At 44.0% G+C, this 22228-nt stretch overlaps 1 protein-coding gene across 1 annotated transcript in view; it reads left to right on the top strand.

Annotated features, from left to right (window-relative positions):
* Window positions 1-22228, top strand: part of T265_06260 (hypothetical protein) — a gene marked incomplete at both ends in the record, with an annotated part of 61290 nt that overhangs the window by 24523 nt on the left and 14539 nt on the right. The window contains 7 exons of the mRNA XM_009171470.1: window positions 5565-5781; window positions 9295-9383; window positions 12451-12859; window positions 15933-16412; window positions 17130-17282; window positions 17916-18104; window positions 21214-21630. Coding sequence (XP_009169734.1) covers window positions 5565-5781; window positions 9295-9383; window positions 12451-12859; window positions 15933-16412; window positions 17130-17282; window positions 17916-18104; window positions 21214-21630 — 1954 coding nt within the window. The remainder of the gene's footprint in view (window positions 1-5564; window positions 5782-9294; window positions 9384-12450; window positions 12860-15932; window positions 16413-17129; window positions 17283-17915; window positions 18105-21213; window positions 21631-22228) is intronic.

The following is a 22228-nucleotide window of genomic DNA, read 5'->3' as shown; positions in this document are numbered from 1 at the left end:
GACCTCGTAAAACTTGAGGTGAATGAGACAAATGCGGCTGTGGATGGCCACACTGAGGCTGGCATTAGGGTTCCAATGCTATAAAGTGCTTGTAGTTCTCTTACAGCCAGCTGTTGTTTTTGAACGTCTTCTTCCCCTGTCCACGTATCCTTAATCCCGAAATTATCTGACCTATAGTGGCCTATTCAATGGATTTATGCGAACTCTCGCACACATTCAATGGTTCGCATGAATATCACGCAGCTTGCTATGGAATGCCAGGACTAGCCACAAAAAATAAACCTCTCCCATTATTAACCACTGAAGTACACCATCCTTGTCGATTTTTAATCAAAGTTTCGTGGAAATTTCCGTCTAATTTCTCCCATCATTCTGTTATTCTCTTATTCAGTTCCTCAATCATGTGTAAGTTACAAGTACTACACCCGTTTTGCCATGAGTGTGTGGGTTCCAATTTGGAATATTGACGGGTTTGTGACAGCGTCATCATGTCGGAAAAGCTAATCAGTCGGAATTTCCGACAAGCCTGGGAGGTCGTAGTTATTCAGTCTGCCCTGCGTCGACCATCGCTCGGTGGTACCTCTCTACTACGAAAATTGCTCCCCAAAGCACCACATCGGCAACCTGGTGGCTTCAGTCATTGCAACTCCATGATCGAAAAGACTAAACAATACTACTCAAGTGTCAAGCTATCATGAAACATTGTGTTGTAAAAAGTGGAGTGAAGAGAGTGAGGACTCCATACGAATAGTGTTTTCTTGGTAACAGTGAGCAGAAACAGGCTTCCTTCACCTTCGCCAAACATTGAAACTAACACATCATGTGGGCCAAAATGTCATGAACATGCAGCGACAAACAAAATTTGACTGCGCAGTCCCTCTAGGGAGTGTGCGTGCCACTTGGATCGGTTACGCCCCAAGCCCTCTACGATTTCCACTCACGTAATGTGGAAACCACCCAGGCCCCAACAAGGAAGCTGAGAAGATTCTACAGCGATTAATGTGACAACAACCCTTCTCATTTCGCCTTGTCATGTTCTGCGAATCTGTCAACAACAGAGCTTTGGAACAAAAGCACTGTGCTATGAAGGCGTCGATGATTAGACGTTTGAAAAGATTTAGAATCGGTGGGACCGAGTTTCCCGGTTACCTCGCTAACATGACTCTTTGGCTTCGGTGAAACTCATTTTTGACACCGCAAGCGACAAAAGTTGGCAACTGCTGCTCGTGTCTTGATAAGTCATTTGCCACAATCCATGCAGCTGCCCAGATGAGTGAGCCTATCAACGAGGTTATGCCTTTCCCTTGAGGTTTCGGAGTGACACAGCAAGATGGAACATTTTGGAGAAAAAATTAAATTCTGAAAGTGTGGAACATGCACCAAAACAAGAGATCACTTATAATATTCTGTCTACAGTGCACTGTGTAACTGACAACACAGTGTCGTCTGCATGGTTCAATTCTGTATATTTCACTCCAGATATCATTTTGATTCCAAGATTCCCTGTTTCTTGGTATGTGCATTCCATGATGATGTCAGTGACAAATTTAGAGATAAGGAGGGAAGGGACATCTTGTACGAACCCCCATGTAGTTGATGGAAAACTTTCGAACGGTTCATTGTGAACGTTTACGAGGTCACTAAAGAGTATGCCAAACCATATGGACCATGCAAACTATATCTCCCACCATCATTACCCCACGTTGTTCCAAGTGTTGTGGCCTTCCTACTGCTTGATTCTCCGCTGCATGTGAATTGCATTCACACATTGGATACCCGGTTCTCATTCATTTGAAATAAGGGACAGGTTGATGTATTTGCTGTACTCTCATTGGACTGATAACGCCTTCCACCTTCTCGTGAACCTCGACAGTCATCCGCTTTTCCCGACATTTATGTTCTGATTATGCATGACCTAGTCAAGCCTTACGTCTTTGGGTTACCAATGAAGGTACCAACTGTTGCTTTTGACCTATTCAGTCTAGTTTAACTTCGCCTGCTACCCACTCATAGCTTTTTACGTCGATGTGTTTCTCTGTTCAGTCTTCGACAATGATGATGTACGTGCCATTCTTCAACGAGTATGACTGTACTGTCGATCAGCTATTCTTGAGTGCATATCTCGAACACCATTCACGATCGAATACAGAGCATATATGACCTTGAAAGTTGCTGATTTAAATAAGTCTGTCTCTGTGTATTACTAATGGTAGCCTACCGCATCCGTAGCCCTGTTGCGGTTATGTTAGCATTTCGCTTAATTACAGAATATTGGGTGATATTTTGGCGTTTTTGCGTTGTAACTTAATTCTTACATGTTCAGTGGGTGTCTGTGCTTGGACGGACTCATTGATTGGCTTATAGATCCCAAGTTTGCGGGAGCCCGGGATCCAAAAAAATGAGTATTGTGTGCATGAGATAAGCACCGAAGTTCTCAATATGTTAGGTTATTTGCCCAAGGTTGACTAAAAGTTTGGTTAGCCCAAAAACACTGTCGCTCTTTCCGAGGCTGGTTGGCTTGCTTTAGTTCTCGGTTTGTAATCAATCTTATTTCGTACTTAAATACCGAATTGGACGTTTGCACAGTGCATTCAGACAGAGAATATTCCCAACGGGCTACTCAGCTGTGATTCAACTGAGTCTTCTGTGGACATCAACTTGGTCTGTACAGGTCAGGTCAGGTCAATGTCACTTCGGGGAACAGGCCCATCTGATGAGTCCTAGGAAGGACAAAACCGGTAGTCAGCTCCCCAAGACTTTTTATCGTATTGTCATATCTTTGAAATTTTATGTAGAGGAGAACAATAGAGAGAGAAGTGGCGAGGGCCTGTCGCTAGTGTACTGGAAGGGCGATAATGTGCCAGGATTCAAAAATTTAGTCGACTAACCTGGAAATTTGCAGGATAAATGCCTGTACCATCATTGGGTTGCGATACTTTACGGAGTCTTCAGCAATTCACACACTAGTCGCATTAGTTCCCTTCTGGAAGAAGCATCATACTATAGAATCCAGCCTTTTTAGGCATTTTCATAGTCTAGTCCAAACGATTCACATATTTGATATTCATGGACCAACTTCAGCATGCCGAGTATATCTAACGCGTTTCGTTCACTCTATGTGCCAGTTTATAAACTTTGTGAAAGAATTGATGCCTATGAAGCTTTTGCGGCTTAGAGAGATATCGCGGATGTTTTGTTTTCAATTACGTTTTGACGGGTCCCTTAGCCGAAATGAGCTTTGGTCTCGATAGAATTGATCGGCACGTGCTCCAGTCACAACAAACGCGGGTGTTCGGAAACTGTGCCGGAAAGGTAAACTTAATAGATCACGTTTGTGTGCGGTCACAAATTTATGATCTCTAATCGAACACTAGACCACCATCACTCTCCATCACATCAGAGATCCGTTCCCAAACCTTGTGTGATAAATTTTATCGATAATATTTCTATGCACTGTTTCTGTCCTTCGTGTCATGTGTGAAGTTTTCACGGCAGAATCTTCACTTCCACACCTACTGAGCTTCTCTTTTTGATATGTGATAGACGTCCCAAGCGCCAGTTACTGGCCAGGCAGCTGATCCAAAATGTCTCGCAAGAACGAATCGGCTTTTGTGTACAAGCCTAAGTGTATCTCACTGCTCAACTTAATTACAACTTAGAGCTTCCGATCGAGTTTCGAGTCTCTTCTGCCTTTGTGATTTCTTTTGTTCGAATCTGAGAAACCTGGAAATACTCCAGCCTTTCTCCCTTTGTGTCTGTTCCAAACGAATGCTCCCTGGTTTCCTTTACTCCATGTAACACCCAGCGCTACCGAGGTGTACTTTCGATGTTGTGCCTCCTTGAAAAGACCATCTCCAGAACAACTCACTTTTCAGAATAGACAACTTGGTTGAGAGGGACAACGTTGTAGAGTTACCGTGATCGCCGATTTGCAAAGGTTTTTACTACGGCTTTCTTCCATTTAGAAAGAAGCGAATTTGAGAAAGCTCCGGGTTTCATGGGATTCATGGTGTCTGGCACTGTGCATTTTTCATGTTACGGTATCTCGATGTCTGACTGAGAGTCTTGATATATCCTGGTAGAAATCTCCAATAAGAATTAAGGTACACTTTGATGTGAAGTTAATCTATCCTAAAGAGTATGTGGTTCTCGGTGTTGTGTTCACATGAATTACACGCCCTTTGGGACATTTCAAATTTGGATTGCCACCGAAATATATGACCGCCGGTCGTAACTTAAAGCTCTGGTTGCCACTTCGCCCCTCCTTGTTTTTACGCACATTTGTTCGAACCATCGGCCTGATTGAGGGCAGACTAAGTTTCAACGCAATGTCGCCAGGTGTATGACATGGTGTACAGTTTTCCATTGTAAGACCCTGAATGTAGGAAAATAATGTTGTTGGTCTTATATGAACCCCCTCATTTGGTGAATTCCTAGCTGCCTGTATATATATTCATCAATAAAGATAATACCATCATCAAGCCTTCGCCACCGTCACAACTTTCCCTCCCTCGAAATCCAAGAAAGTATCTGTCCTCCAAAGCTGACCATAATTGATAAGGTGTTTACTTCAGGCAGTTCATTATGAAGCAATGCAAAATGAATGCAGCTACCACCGGTCAGTGGGCCCTCGGGTCTTTCTGGATGGTCGTTCTTTCTAAACCATTTAGTTCCACTCACAGCGGGCGAGATTTTAGCTGTTCAAGGAGGAATGAATTGTACTAGTTTGGAATATATATAGTTGGTTATTTCGCTTCCCTTTACACGGTATTCATGTTTACTCATTGCGTATTGATTGTTCTTGCCTTACAATTTATTTGGTCCCGCCGTCATTCCATCCCATGATGACGAGTCTATTGGATCACGTATGGTTAAGACGGACAGTGTTGCGCACCGATTTAAGCTCCAGATATCCTCATTAGTTCGAAGAGTCGCAGCCGAATGGAATTCCGGATCCATTTCACCTAACTGTGTAAAAAATGTGCGTGAGTATCGACGTAATACACTACTCATAAGGTTGCTGACTGGTTTCACCCTTCTTGGGGCTCATCAGGTAGGCGCAGTTCCCGCCAACCTTATGTTCTACTTAATCTATTAATTTGATTTCCAAATTCACCTGTTGAGTCAGGCGATGCTGAACGGAAATGACCCTGAGCCATACGATAAAATGGACACATGGAACAAGAAAAGTGGAAATTCGGAAGAGTAAAATGTATTTTGCAGTGGGTCTCTAAATTCCGAGGCCCGTTTCCAGTGTGTTAGTCCACCACGATCTTGTATCCTATTATCATTCTCATCTGGTTATCTTCGTTCGTTCAAACATTTTTCTTTGAGAGGCTTGACCCGAGTTTGAAGACAACGCAAACTAGTTTCATTCATGGTTAGGTTCCCTAAATGGATGCCCCAAGCTGCCTTGGTTTCCTATTTTAACAGTTGCCTTAGTTTTTGGTCACCATTTCATGTTCACAGTTTTGAGATTGCGCTCCACCACTTTGGAATTTGAAACAACCAACCAGTTGTTACACAACACTTTACTCCATCTCCCCACACTTTTTGATTCACAGCAACAGCCACGTTGCCGCTTCACAACTGCTTTGGGCCATCCCTACAGGAACACAGGCAGTTACATGCCTGACTGTGGAATGTCCGGTTGAATCAGATGCTGATACGGACTCGCCTGCTAACCAACATGTATACAGAAACCGGTTCCTTGCTGCCACACGGGATGGGCGTGTGCTACTTTTGGACGCCGCCTCCGGTTACGAAGTTGCGGTTCAACAGGTAGCTCGGCGGTTGTTGTCCATTAGTTGTTTGTAAAACGTCACCCGCTTATCGATTTTTCTCTTGGAGTGACATTTCCACAAAACCATGGGTTTCCATCGAACAGTTTTTTTTCATATAATCTCGATGGGTATGTAAATCCTTTTTGCATCCTCATAATCAATCGTGTTCTTCCGTCGCTGCGTTAGTCTGTACCCCGAACCTCGCAATGTAGAAAAGACACCTTGATTGACATTTTCAAGGATTGTATTACCACCAAACATCCCAAGTCGGCATTCGGTTTCCGTGAATGGCAGCTAACTAGGTACACTTAGTCTATCCATACCAAATTAATCAATTATATTTTGCGGCGGTCGCCCTTTCCCCCTCCCTCAACTCCAACATGCGGTGCACCTGAAGACTGTTTGTTCCATAGCTTTCAGGGGGTTATTCCACACTATGAATAACCACACTCAGGCGTCCTGTTGGAAATGATCTTTCAGTAGTCTGTCAGGCAATGGAACATTTCTAGCCCCACACGCATAACAGCTGTTCAGCATTTACAGATAATCGATTCTGGTGCATCTCCTCGTTATCAGCCTTCCCTAAATAGTTGAGTAATATTGTACTTGGATTTCGCGACATCACTCACTCGCATCGTTCTGATCTTCTTTCAGAGATAGACACTATTCGACACCACATTACTATCATTTCAGGGGTCTCTTGCCTCGGTACAATCACTTTGGTAGGTCCACACCGAGAACAGGAGCACTGAACTCGATTACAACTGTTATTGGACTTGGAATATCGTTTGCTGTACCCGGACTTACACACCGGTCATTCGTTGCATGCACTTCAGCTACCACATTCTAGCAAGTAAATGTGTTCACCCTTGAGTTCAGTAACTTACCTTACCCGAACCAACTAAGGGAGGGACTTTCCACGGGTCATAGCTCAGGCATCCAGTTGAGCGGAACGTCCTGATAGCCGCATATCGTCCTCCGGGTGCAAAAGTTACGAGGATCAAGCGCATGTTCTCCTCATCCATTCCGTCGTAACTATATTGAAGCCTACTCAATCATCATGAGTTCTCGTCAAGCTAAACAATTTCTTGCTCTCCATGGTGTACTGGTGAGGTCCAAACCCTCTTCATGGATTTGTTTCGCTACTCTCGTTTTCGGGCCAGTATGCATGGACAAGTTCAACATTTTCTAGTACCTATTTACACTTGCTCAGCAAGGCCAATGCGATTTCTCTCAGACACATGGTGTGCCACCTTGAATAATCACCAAAGTAGATTCCATCTTGGGTACGAATCATCGTTTTAGGACATTTCTTTCTACGTTCTTGGTGATATGTATGTATCCTGTAATGGAAGCTCGTGAAAGGCGCTTTCTCTGGTGGGTTGTTGAATTTTGGTAAGCTGGTTGTACGGGAGACTACCGTATCTTCAACGCATCAGCTCTCGGCCATTCCGCCAAAACCGAGTTGATAAATGGTAACAGGAATTTACTGAATGTTCAGTCATTTGTTCACGTAAACCGGGTATCTTTTTTCGTATTACTTGGTTTGATCTAAAAAACCTGAAGCTACCTAGAAATATCACAAACGAGATATTCAGCTGGGTTCTAGGTGAGTCTCTCGCAAAACCAAATTAGTTTGCAAATGAGTGTATATTCGCTAAAACCTGAAGCTTTTTCCGGATGAGATATTGAAGCGAAATTCTTTCTGCGTTCAGTACAAGGTCGAAGTGAAGACTCCCTCCCTTCGCCATTGCAAGTAATATTGCTCTTACCGTGTGAAATGACTGCTGTCTAACAACACTCCTATGGTTTGGCCTCGACGTGTTGAGCCGCATTTCTCACAACCGGCACTCTCAAGCAAATGTTGAGGGCCGTTGTCGACATTAGCATGTCAGTGAATGTTAAATGTATCACACCAATTAACGTGACCTTTTCTGGTTATGGGGGGTTCCAGTCCACTTAATTAGCTTTAAATCTTGATCATTGTATGCTGTTGGTAGCTGTTAGAATTCAATCCATCGGGGAAGTTGGTGAGCATGATAGATATAGTCAAGTATTGGTAGTTGATGACATAATCACCTGAAACACACAGCAGTGAAGAGGATAATACGTGCATTTTCCTTAAGATAGTTTTCCGCTGCTCCAGGAAATGGAAAAATGAAGGCCGATAATCTAAAGTCCCTCGTATTTGTTGGGAAACCTCGAGTACTGTTAGCATCATCGCTGATTATGACCATGCCCTATCCAAAAACATTCTTGTTGGCTCATTTGCGATGTGTCACGCGTGTTACTAGTGGTATTCCAATGCGCCGGAGGTGATTTTGTCCACTTTTCAGTCTTGTGGAGAAGGCCTTAGTGCACCTATATTTTCAACTTTACTAAGACCAACCGGAATTTTACTTGCTTGCTCGTTTTATGCAAAAGTGGTTAGACGTTATTCCACTCACCGGACTCTGCTGCCTTCGTGATCCTTCTAAATTAGTCAAAGCATAACTGAGACCCACATTTTTTGTTGCTTGTTCTCCTAACCGTGGCCGGCTGTCCGATTGTCCAACTGGTCGCTGTCCAGCTTGAAAGGCTGTCGGATTTAGAGTTAATCGATCGTCCATCACCAACTGTTCGGGCGCGCCGCGTCCTACTTCACATTGGGCGTGGTGACCGGCGTAGTGACCTTTGATGCAGTCACGTGATTTAAATCAACCATAGCCTCTCAGTTTGCTCGAAGATGTTTTTAATCAAATCCCTAGTTATTGTTAAGTGGCTACAAGTATTCCTACATTTGCAAGCGTGTCTGCCGATTGTCCCTTTTGCTGTATGCATTGTCGGACACTATCACGAGCAATGACAAGGATGCTGTGGTCGTCATCTGTACTGTCAGAGTTCCGGTCGACTGCGGTCAATGATTTCACAGACTCTCAGCTCACCTGCGCATTACAACAAAGTTTATCTGGGTACTTCAGAATGACTATATTCCGCAGCTAGCCACTTTAGTAAAAAAATTAACGGGTTAAATAGATATTCCATCTAATGTCTTACGAGACAACTTTAGCATACAAAGGAAATTGTAGTCCCTCAATATCTGTATTATGATCAGCGGGGATCTGATTTATAGTCGTCACAGTTCTTTTCAGTTTGAAATCTGTGGTTTATATATGTTGACTTGAGTTGTTCGTGTTCAGGCTTGACGGTTAGACCCCGCTTGAGCGGCTTGGCCAGCCTATCACTTAGAACGGGCTAATGTTGAGCTCCATATAGCTCTGTCAAAACATGGGATACTGATCTAACACGGTCTTCAAGTTTTCATTGATCCACTCTACGCTTGGAAAATCTGGGGATGCCTTAGCCCTTGCGGTTCTTTCTGGTTGTGTGACAGCTGTACACCTGCCCATCAAATTTATCCATTATATCCTCATACAGTGAATTGTTTACTTTTTGTGTATACGGTATCAGAAAGTCTCATAGTGGTGGCATTATTTATTCCACTTCCTTTTCCACTCTTCCTTTCTCTAAGACATACTCAAGTGACGTGGAGGTAAAATTTGTGTCGTTCTTATCGAACAACACAGAGTGCCTGACGTGCGGGTCCAACGGGAGTTTAGTGTAAGTGATCTATTTCAGCTTTCTTCCTCGACGTATCGGGTCTATCCACCACAATATCAGTCAGTGCAATCCGTACTATTCCTCTATGGTTTCTTTCGAAGGTACTGCTGATTGCCGTAGTGGAACTGTGCTATACCCCATCTGACCGGTATAATCATATGCAATTTGTTCGAGACACGTTGTAACCACTGGATCAGTCTTATTAGAAAAAATAATACTGGTGATTAGTTTGATAGTACCCCTCAGTGAACAGACCGGTTTCCTTTGAAATGTTTGTGGAAACAATGGTATCACAGTATTTTCTGTGGCCGAGTAACTGTGAACTGGGGTTTCACACTTGAGAGACGGTTGGACTAGGCATGGACGTGAGAAACGTATCCACCAAAATGGGCGAACAATCATTGCAGTGTCAATCCATTGATCATCTCGAATTTCACAAGGTATGCTTTGTGCCGACCCACCATTGTCGTCAGATAAGTTGATTGCTTGTTCATGCCAAACAGTAATTGATATTCACAGAGATCGTGTAATCCGCAGTTTAAAATAGCGTGATAACCAGAGAATCACGTGGCCGATCTCTTCCCACAGTTGAACAACTCAACTAAAGACAACCGTCCTTGTTTAGATTTTTGTTTATCTGAGAATCAACCATATGTTAATTCCTTTTTTCGCATTTTTTTGGGGTGGGGGTGAGGCCTCAAAGCCCACCTGAACTAAAGACATAGCGCGAAGGTATCAGAAAAAGAAAGCATAAGAAATAAACGGGAGATTCTGCTGAATTTTAGTTGAATCTCCCGTTTACACCAAGTTACTTTGCAAACAAGTGTTTATTGCCTCACACGTACAGCATGACATGCAAATAGAAAATAGGGAGGCTTAAAATTCCAGGACTAGGTCAGTCGAATGGTCTCCAAGACGTGCGAAACCGATAGTGGGCTGTTTGGGGTTTCAATCGGGTATATGGATAATTTCGCGTCGGGGAAAATATCGACCCAAGTGAAATATTAGGCGCTATTTGTGCGCTATTTGTTGAAGAACACTGTTAACTGGGGACTTCTAGCTAAGTTTTCCGTTAAGGTCGGGTTAATTAGCAAATAAATGTTTATCGCCCAAATCCACGTTTCACCTTCGTTACAACTTATCAGGCTGATCAGTCGTTGGTGCTCAAGTTAACATTTCACATCTATCCGTGATACCATTTGGTTTCTGACTCGGAAATGTGCATATGCTGAAGTGATGATTTGGTTTGGCTCATTCGATGGTCGTTGAGCTTGGTAATTTTGTTGCGAGCGTTTCGTCACTACTCGAAGTAGCATCATCAGTTCGTTGTCATCGAACAGAGCGGAGCTGTGCGTTGGTCGTTTAGCGATATTTCTAGTCAGGTGAGTATTCAGTTTGACAGGTGATCAGACAGCATGGACCGAACTACTTTGGTTCGGATTTCTCATATGCACAAGTAAAGGATAATGATGCAGTGGTGTGAACAATATTACTGGTTTAAACTTGACAATTCAGGTACAGCTAGCTTCCCCCAGTGGAGTAATTTTAACAGACTCACGTATGCCATGACTAAATAGACCGACTTACAGCGAAACTTGAGCCAAGGAAGAGAGTTTGAACGATGTAATGCTGATACACATCAAACCTCGCTGCCTTTCGTGCAATTCTGGGTCGATTTAACCTGTGAAGAAGAGCATCAATATTTCTGTTTCATTTCGCGTTTCGTCCTTGCAAACTTTCTCAATACAAAATCCTAAGTTCCATCGAATGATGTATATATTTTTGGTTCTGGTTTTACGAACTGGTATCACAGATGGGCATATTTCCTCTTGATAAACCACTTTTGGGTTGTTACGTCTGCAACCTACTGTTTATTTTGGCTGTTTCGAAAATTCGGGTAATTCTGTACATTGGTAAAGTTTCAAAAGGGTGTAACCAGAGTGGTCATTTCAAGTGCTTACGTGAGACTTTCGTCTATCTACTCACCGGTTTTTGCACAGGTCACATCCAATAGCAATGTGTCAGAAAGTTTGCATTAGTTGAATGGGATTCGAAACTGGGGAAACCAAATCATGCTTTCCTGAAGTTTATAAAAACAAGTTACAAAATACCAGCGCATCAACAAATCGTGTCTCATAGTAATGCGCTTTTCTCACCTGTCACCGGGTTTCGGTCTTGCCATATTTAGTGGAACGGCACTATGCGACTGAATTCGAGCATCAGACAATTTCCTCTCTTGCTCCTAATGATTTTGTAATCCTGCATTTTTGCGTCCCAGCAATGCATACATGAATAGTTATGTGCGGATCACTGTATTGAGGCACTATGTTTGGCAAAGCTGGTTCCGGTCGTTACATTCTCAACCGACCATATACTCGGCTTTGTCTGTACGAAAGGTTTTGTTGACACTTAATCGTTAGTTTCTATTCCATATATTGTTTTTATCCATAGGCTCCTATCTCGTCGGAATAAAAACTCTGTCTGTAAAAGTAACTTCTTTACAAGATATAACACGACTGGTGCATTGTGGCATATGAGGTGTGTACATCAGTGTTTCACTTCACGCCGCTGATATGTTGGGGTTTAGAGTGAATAGTCCCTCAGTCATTATAACAGCACCAACTGGTTATTATGGTTTTTGAATTTCATTAGACCTAATGCAGGCATTTTGTCAACCGTTGGGTGGTTGAAAACATGTAATAGCTAGCCACCGATTCCGACAAATAGGACGATCAGTTTGCCTGTTTCTATAAAACGCCTTTCAAATAGGCAGAATTGATCGACTTTTCTCAGCGCACTCGGCAGTACTGTTGGAGCGTTTGGGACTATTATGCTCAGCGCACACCACGAAACCCCGATTTCTTTCACTGGACTATGCGAAACGAGACGGACATGAAGAAGTTTCCTGTTCTGCGTCAAAAGAGATCCGAGATATTACAGTAGATACCGCCTTACTGGTTCCGTGTATCTGAAGTTTATCCGGTTCTGGTAAAGTAAGAACTCGAAACTCGAATTTTCTTAGTGTTCTAGTGATAGCTGAATGAATTCTTGCATTCTGCTACTGCAGTGTATCCACACTTCCACCGCCTGAGCTGGTAGACAGAATGCACGAATCTGATGACGGACCTCGAAAGTACGTGGAAGTTAGTCCCAACGGGAATGGCTCGCCCGTACCGGAGGAGGCTGACCTAATGGGTGGTGTAGATGTGGACGAAGACGGAGATGGCAGTTTCTACGACGCCCTATCGACACGGCGCCTGAGCGCAAATGGCGCAAAAGATGCAGCGACTCTGGGTCCCAGCGAAGAAGATGACATTTCGGATGTGGCCGATGAAATCGACGTTTCCTGGCTACGTCGGCGTTCAACACTCGTAACGCAATTTAAAGTGACGGCGCCCATAGTACTTGCGGAAATTCCTCGCCTTACTGAAGTTGTTCGTGTGGATAGTGCCAATCAAGTCCCAGATGGGTCATTGGTGAGTAATTATCGTGCAAAGTTTTTTTGGTTCTTTGGCGTATTCCCCTCCCTGTTGTTCTATCCTCATTATGTGTGCTTTAATCTAATGAGTCCACCATTTGTTTTAAATAACTGAGTAACTAGTCTTGCCCTGCGTTGCGCGCTGTGGGAGGGTTCGTTTCCCTGACTTAATATAAGTTCAGACTTAGTACTGATCTGTTATCCGAGCAAGTCCGGTTGACCCTATCTTCGACCCTATCACGTGCATAAGGACCGTAACTAACTTGAAATAGGATTAAATTCGATAGGACAAACCATTCGGCTTGCGTTACGTGCACTTGGCACTTTTGTGGGCTGAAAATTCGCACTTCAACCGTCAGGGGGTTGTCAGGGTCATGTGATACATCAGCCGATTGTTCAGGTCATCTGCCTTTAACAAGCTGTCAGCTAATCTGAGCGTCGCGTCTTCATTTAAATCCATCGATTAATGTTGTACACTTCCCTTCCAATTGGGACTTGATATTTGCACTTCACTTTTAGTACAGTGGATCACCTGACCGCTCACCTGAATTCCACGCCATTTGTCTTGGTCGCCCAGTGCTTGTTGCCGCAGCATAAATGCTGGTGAACACCAGTGTGCGCGTAGGTGGAAGGAAGACAACACCGAGGAATATGGTGGATCCTGAGATCAGCCTAGAGTTAGCCTTTGAAAACGATTGGAAATTTAAAGGGTGTAGATTGATGCTGTTTGCTTTTGCGCAAATGTACGAGAATTATTGCATGTTCCCTCGTCTATAGCATGTCTCCAGCACCAGGATCGATGCGTATGGATACTACTAATGGGGCACTAGTGTTGCCCATGTTTCAAATGTTTACGAACATTTTTAGCATGGCACCCCATAGGCTCTCATTTCTTGATCGTTTGGTCTTCAGGTATTTTCTGCCAAGCGCCAAAACGCTCATACGTACCGAAATTCACCAGCCTTTGCCGAGATTTCTATGACTTGTCAACAATCTCATTTTGCATCAAAGTTTGATTATCGGTCTTCTTGGTGTTATTTTTCTTCTATACTCCTTTGTTTTCTTCAGGACTTTCAACTTATGGAATATCCCACATAAATATGTCCTCTTAGCACCCACTATATGTACCGTCAAACCAGAGCCTTGTAGATAGGTTACAACCAGCTTTTCAAATATGCGGCAATATTTGTTGAGTTTCATTTTGATTTAGCTGGAGGAGTTGCATGAATATTCAGGAAATCAAAAGTATTCCAAATGTAATTTCTTTCGGGGAAACAAGGATTGTGATTAAGTATATCATATTTACTGTCTGTACTTTATGTCAGAGATGGGCATAATCGATAAACAACGAATCACGTGGTGCGTGACGTCAGTGCTTAGATAGCCGTACCAGTCCTTCCTCCCTAGAGAATCTCATTTCTCTGACCACAATTAGCAAGAAAAATTACCACTATTTCTGACGTATGGATGACGCCATTCCAGTCGGCTCCTCCCGGCTTTAGAGAACGTAAAGTGGTCAACGTCACGACTGAAAAAAATTTTGATTTAATTTCTCTTGTAATTTAGTGGTGTCCGGATTTTCAGCGTATTGTCCCACTGTCTTCACTGGATTGCCAGGAAAAAATATGGCTCCCCCTGGGGGAATTTACTTCCTCATTTCGCGAATCCGGATTTTCAGCGTATTGTCCCACTGTCTTCACTGGATTGCCAGGAAAAAATATGGCTCGCTTGGGGGTATTGTCTTACTTCTATTCGGCAGCCCTCGTGTGTTTCTTATTCGGTTAATTTGTCCAAACGTCAGAACAATCGATTTACTGCCCCCTGGATCGCCGGAGCTGACGTCGATATTCATACGTTTTTATTGCATTACGAAGCAACCGGTACAAGCTATCAATTTGAACACGTTTAGTTAGATTTCAAATTACACCCCAATGTTTGAGATTTGTGGAACTCATATTGGCTCAGTGATAAGTGTTACTAATTTTCCGTTTTTCTACCTTCTAGAAACTCATCTCTTTTTCAGTTAGCTTGACCTGATATGAATTAATTGTAAATAAGTCGATTGCACCTGACTTCCCTAGCTACGGTAGCGTTTCACTATTACACGTACTTGACCTTGAGGCTACCATAGTAACGAGCAACGGGATATTAATCTTTCTGTCAGTTCAAAGAGTAAATGTATTAATATCCATGCTCATCTGGGTGGTTGTTAGGCCTGGGGCTTCGGGACCTAAGGTTTACTAAGGTTTTTGATATGGGAATGATTTAGAGCGTTCCACTGTTCTTCTATTCATACGTGATTTCAGTTTGTTCACAGATGCAGGTGACCAGGTGAGAAAATTCAATTAACAGAGGTGTGGCTTTTCAGCACTGTGCCGTTTCGATTGGAGTTGCTAATTTCGGCGAGCATTGTTTTTATCGGGCGAGCTGTTGCCATGAGATGACAGAAGTCTGTTATATGCTTCGTCAGAGTTTCATCACGTTCTACATTCGGTTTGAATGACTAAACTACAGAATCTGCATCTTGGTGAAAAAAGTTGGCGTGTGGCTGGGTTGTTTTCGTTTTGCCGGCTCGTGTGTTCTAGTGCATTCGGTTCGGTACAGTTGCTTAGTGCATTTGAGCCACCGACTATTGGTTGGTTGATTTTGGAATTGTTTAGTCTCACTCGGCATCCACATTATCACCGTGTGTGGCATCGAAACATCGCCCGGCGTCAGACAATACCACGTTCGATCGCAGTTCACTTAGGTAGGTACACGTCTCGTCAGCGCGGTCGGTATTTTCGTATTGCTGCTGACACAGTTGTCTGGTTTCTATTTGGATGTGAAAGAAAACTATGAAATATGTAATTCAATTGTTGTTTGACCCAATTGTGATCATTGGTTTTCAGAATGAGTACTGTGTCTATCGTATCCTATTCTTATACTTGTAAAGGTTACTGTATTTCTTAGGATAACCCTTCATGCGGTTTCACTGTTAAGCAACCTCTAACGGTCCTTATACTAAACGCGGGCTTGAAGCTTTGGAGTGGGGTCTCACTCACACTAACGTCCCATGCCTGTCCTTGCAGCATAGCGCGGGAGATTCTACGGCCCTGTGTTCTCTTCAGTGCATCTGCGCACCACCTTCCCTGGATATCGTCGTGATGAGCTGTTTTGGTATCTTGGACCTAACGATTCATCGTGCTGACGGTGCACGAAGCGGGTCCAGAAGCCAGAGTATCTCTACCCTCCCGTCTGTATACTTTCTGAAACGAACTGAGAATCACCTACACCTGGACTGTTCACGACAGCTGTCACTGCCTACGTTGCCAGCGGATTGTCCAATGTCACGGCTGCGTCGTGATTCCACGCTGCACACTATAGTGGCCGCAGTTTCTGCCGATTCACAACTTATTGCCATTGCTCTGCAAGACGGACATATATGGGTGTATAGCCTAGAACAGATCAGCTGGATCACTTGCATCTCGACTCACTTGGCCTTGGTACATGCAACCGACATGGAGCAGAACGAGAATGGCATGGTATCCGTGCTTGATGTTCGAAAGAAGGTAAGCGACAGACACTTCATTTTCACTAGACCCTGTGTTGTGCTGGGTCTTGTACGCTTGTCTAGTAGAAGATCCGCAATGCAACCAGAGTATCGGGTGGGCATAACAAAAAAACGTATCAATAGGATTAGTCTCGCCGTATTCAATTAGACCTGTCACTACTTACGCAGAATATTGTTAGGATTGAAACCCAGGAAGATACCCATTTTCCTTCTGGGTGCTAGTCTACTTGATTTAAGGCAAGTGGCTCGCCAATATCAACCGTTGGTCATCTAATAATCTCACATCTATAGTCTGCTGTTTAGAGGGAATTAACTTGTGCGCCTTCAAAAACGTGAAGCCGTTGGGGGTACGAAAAATGGTGGCCTTGACTTGAAGTAACTGAGGGGTTCTAAGCACATGGAAGCCCAAACCTACTTGTGTCAGAAATATCGTAAAGTCGGACATGCTTTTTTTTAGCAAAAGGTGACACAGTCGGAAAGTAAAATATGTTAGCCTGACCTTCCAGTCATCATTCGCTGGCTGGCATATTGAAATCTCGTTAGAATATCTGTGTTCAGTTATAACGCGATTAAACTAGTGAATTATTCGCCAACTCGGTACGTTACTATAGTTCATTTAGCTGAATTTATCGTCTCTTGAGGAGTACATCATAGACGTAATCAGACTGTTTTATGGATTGAGAGGCTCACGTCGGACAATTGTGTTTCTTTACAGAAAACTCCCAATACAGAACCTGAACCCTTCCTACGATCCGGACCCACACCATCATGTTGCCTATTCCTTCCCACTTTGGAAACACCCACACCGTCAACTGATTCAGTGACAGGGGGTAGTTTGTTTGCGGCGGCACTGACCAACCGCGTACTGGTAAGTCTTCTGACACTGCTGCTGTTGTTGCGATGATTTCCTCTGTTTAATTGTATTTTGACCTGGCCGTGTTGCCCATGCCCCCAATGTTGTTTAGAAGTATCCACGTTGTGCACTTCTGTTTGTGCAGCGCGTTATGGGTATCCTATCACACTCCGCTTTAATAAGTAGTGTCAAGTTTGGTCGACTGACGGACATTTGTGGAATATTTCTTATGTGCTGCAACTTTTTTGAGAATGACTTCCTCTGTGTATTGGTTAGCGCAGCCTCGTGACGTTGTTGTGTGCTATCGATAATGGTGAGACAGTAGTCTCATGTTACACACGAGGGCTGTGTTGCTGAGATATACGACCCTAGGTGGAGACCATCCGATTTTATGCTTGTTTAATGGCTGAAAATGGTGAGACAGTAGTCTCATGTTACACACTAGGGCTGTGGAGACCATCCGATTTTATGCTTTTTTAATGGCTGAAGACTGTTTATCGATCATTTGAGGTCGTCAAGCAGAGCGTTTCAGTGTGAGGCAGCTGGTGCGTTTTTTCTTCTGACACAATGACACGTGGTATTGGTTCATGCTGAATAAATTATGTCCGGATTATTCGTTTCATGTATCCTTTGCTGGTACACCTCTAGGTTTGGTCGATCCCAGAGAACATTCCACTGGATGAATCCAAACTTGCCGACCCTGAATCACTGTGGACTCAAAGCAGACCTTCGCGCTGCTTTAGTACTTCATCCTCGGCTCACGTCCTATGTTTAGATGCCTGCTTGTTAGCAGGGCAACGCGTTTTGGCTGCGGGAACAACCAATGGACGAGTCCTGGTTAGTCTTTCGTCTACCCTCTCCTGCTGTCATTTTCTCTTGTCGTATCGGCGCCTTGTTGAATGTACAAATTATCGCTCATCTGGCAGCAGAAACAGTCGGATTAAATTGGCCTTGCAAAGCAAGTTGTCCTTCAACTCCTGTCTACTCAAATATCCACCAGTAGTAGTGTATAGAGTGACGCGCAGTCGAACCCGATCACGATTCCGTGTGAACAGCTACCTAGTTACATTACCTTTGTATGGTAAACGTAGATTGTGTGAGTCACTCGCACCCTATCTGGGGCAGTAGGCAGTACTCATACCGAGACAGTGAAATGAGTAGTCCGTACAACTGCTGGCACTTTTCTTACTCAAAACTCTGACGATCCCTACACACAACCTGTCACTGTAGAGCAGGTATATCCAGGTTTTCTCAATTGCATTTTTCATTTGATGCTGCATTCGAACTTTCTTTGTTCCCAGTTGTTTATTGTGTTAGATCATTATGAAAATGTTTCATATGGTGCCATTCAAATAAGCCTTCTGTCAGCTTTTGACCGGACGTCAAAAGCACCATCACTGGATAATATTGCATAGTCTTATATATTGGGAGACATCGCATTATGTTGCCCTCGGGTCCTCGTCCTTCAAAGCAAGCCTGTTTAGTCAATCCAGCCGCATCAAAATGTCACATAGTACATCTGGAGCGCCGTTCTGGAACATTTTAAAAACGACTGCCATCGTTAAGTAAACGTGTTATCCATATTCTGCGTTCCTGAATATGGACCCGAGCCCAAAGACGTCCTTGGACATGACTGGAACCGGCGACCTCTCGCCTGTCGGGCGAGTGTCCTAACAACTGTCCTACGGTGGATGCAGCTCCACGTCGCACGTGTAAACTTGAGTCCACATCGACTCACCACACGCCTGAAGGGACAATAGTTGGTATCTACCAGTGCCACTAGGAAGCACCTCGTGTGATTTCCGCAATGTTCCATTCGTTAATGTCTTCCAGATACTGGAAGGTCTCTTACGATTGATATCCCCCAAATCTACACAAAGAGAAATCACTTTGGGTGCTTATTCTTCATTTGCTTCGTATTTTTATACCTTTTTCATTTTGGCCCCTACAGGAAACATGTTAATGGCAAACGACATGTGTACCTGCGGTCCTCCGATTGTTGTGTCCTGCCTCATCATGTTGCGCAATCTTGACTGTTGTAGTGAAAAGAGAGCAATTTTTCGGAGCAGGTATAGGTATATCCATCCTCGTCTCTGGAACAGGCTGCACAATCTTTTCAGCTCTGTCCATTCGCAGACTGGTAGCGATTGTTTGTTTGGCGTGAAGTGGTGTAATCCACTCCTGCAGAGGTTGTTTGGTGTCCGCTTGAATGTTACTCTCATTAGTTTGCGGGAAGAATTCACTAACACAGCTGGTCCTCATCACCAGGAATTTTCCTCATGAAAATCTTTTCACCTGAAGTGTTCTTTGCATGTAGGTTTCTGTCGACAATCAGAAATTGTCAAAACCGTTCTTTTATTATAGCCCTTTTTTGAGGTTAATGTTTCCCAGATGGAATGAGCGCAGTATTCGTCTTTCATGGTGGCTTTATATCAGGTGTGTTTATTCTGAAAAAGATTGATGGTATAATTGCCTATCTCTTGTGAATGTCGCTCAGTTGCTTTTATTGGAAAGCCATAGCAAATAATGCCTTTTGCGAAATGATTTTTCACTTACGGTTTAGGGTAAATAATTGACCGTGTCCCTCATAACCATGGAAGATTATTTTCACCCATTTTCACGGGATCGTACGTTTGGTTCGGACATTTCCTCCCTCTTATCATGACCTCAAACACCAATGTTTACCTAGCGACCTGCAACCGCGTTCACATTGGCAAGTTGCCATATGTTTATGATCAAACAAGCGCATAACTAGTGCGCGCGCCGGGACACTGCAACTTCCGCATTAGCTGTCACTTCCGGAGCCCAGCAGTATCCACACCGCTCCCTCAATTTGCCTACTTACCAAAAATTACGGTGAAATTCTTAGGTTTTCAAGGGTTACAAACAAAAGAGGCTGGATTGCAGCCACTTTGTTGGTTTCGTTTTTTTATAGGTAACTGAGTTCCTTGACTTCCGCAAAGTATACAAGCTGATTAGTTCCCCTGGGTTGTAAACAGGGAATTCCGGTCTTGTTAAGCGGTTTTCAGAGGTTGCCTGTCGGCAGTGTTATTATAATCCTTCTGTTAGACCAGACATTCACGCAGTCTAACACATATTTGACCGTCCGAAAACCTGGTCTGTTGGACTGTTATTGTCTGGCCGAAGCGTGTGTCCACCCCTCGGTTGGCAACATGTAAGCTAACCCAGGGACCCGATGGGAACAAGGAATTCCATTCTCCGTGGAAGTTGAAAACAACTTACTAATTTCTGGCATTGGTTTATCAGGTCCTTATTTCCGGAGTGCAGTCTAATGTTGTCGCCTGGCGTGCGACAGGCCATTTAACATATGGGACAATATATGGGTGGCGGAAATGTGTTGTCAAACCTTTTTCAGTTGTGAACTGTGCACGGAAAGCTCCCGCTTTGTTGGTAACTCAAGGGTAGGCTATGACCGCTTTTGCTGTACAATAATTTGTTTACTTCTTCATGCGCATGTAGAGGATTTTCATTGGATACTCAGATTGATTGGTTGATGGTGTTCCGATGCGCGCATTCATTTGAGACATGAGATAGATCTTTTAAACTTGTTCAATAGGGTATTCTAATACGTACTTAGTATGCTCTCTAATTACCCCCTCACCTCACTCGAATATCATTTTTACCAGTCTATCCTTGTATGTCCTGTCAACACAAACGATAGGCAAAGGATTTCGTTACTAGTATGTACTCAGGAGTAAGGGTGATAAAATGAGCTTCTCTTGTGGTGATTACTACCCGCAGAGGCTGTAAAGTGACTGGGCCACACAAAAGAGCATGTCAAAACCATATCGGTCCAAAATACTGTCTCTCTAAGGTGTTCGTGGGTGACGTTTTTCTACACTGGTCACCACATTGCTCTTCATTCAGTCGTTACGACAGTGTCTGATCGTTCTTACGGCATTTCCATTTTACGAACTTACCACAGTTCTGGCGAATGCGTGATGGAATCCGCCTGTTCGAACTCAGTGCTCATCCTAGCTGGGTCACATCCATCCGCCTGCTCTCACCGTTCATGTCACCTACGTATGGAGAACTGGAAAACGGCGATTTGTCAACATATGGGAGTAATGCGCCTATGGGAGTTCTGACAGCATCTGCTGATGGTGTTATCAAACGATGGGACGTGGGAGCAGCTTGCCTACCTTCCCCAACCACTCCTTCATCTGTCGGTCCTGCTTGGAATCCCAATCTGCCATACCCAACACAATCCCTACAAGCAGATCCAGAAGCAATCTCACCTACGGCGCTCCATGGTCTTTGGACGGATGTGTTCTCTGTTTGGTTTGGATCACACGGAGCATTAATGGTTGTTGGACGTCGCCGGCACTCAGCTGATTTACAGGTATGTTGTGCCAGTCGCCATATTTTTTTATTAAACTTGTGGAACGGGACCTCGGTTGTGATATTTAAACAGTTATGCAGACGGGATAATCTGTTCATTCGGCTATACTACATCCATACTGCCGAATCTTGTGACTGCCTGAGGGAATGCGTCGAACGGGTTGTAGATTCGGCCGACGTCGCCCTACCTTGTGATTTGGTCGGCACAGTACTACGACAGGGTGATCTGCCTGCTTCTGATTGTTTCAGATAGTTCTGTTGATAGGTGTTGGCCACGAATAAGGCCGATCTGTGATTCGTGCCTTCGCAAGTCCTCCTGTGGTCCCTGTACCGTAAACTGTAGTGTGACAGATGAGGTGAATGCACGAATCTGCAAGGCTCGGGCCGCGTTTGCTAACTTGAGACACCTATGGCGTCAGAATGGTTTATCCCTGAATCTGAAGGGACGTGTGTATCAAGCTACAGTACGGGCTGTCTTGTTGTATGGCTGTGAGACTTGGCCTATTCGAGCAGCGGACCTGAGACGTCTTCAGGCGTTCGACAATCGTTGTCTCAGAACCATAGCTCGTGTGGGTTGGTGTCAGCGAACCCGTAACGAG

Source organism: Opisthorchis viverrini (genome assembly GCF_000715545.1).
Source record: "Opisthorchis viverrini unplaced genomic scaffold opera_v5_129, whole genome shotgun sequence".
NCBI lineage: Eukaryota > Metazoa > Platyhelminthes > Trematoda > Opisthorchiida > Opisthorchiidae > Opisthorchis > Opisthorchis viverrini.
The sequence above is the reverse complement of the archived record's forward strand: the minus strand, read 5'-3'. Positions and strand labels throughout refer to the sequence as shown.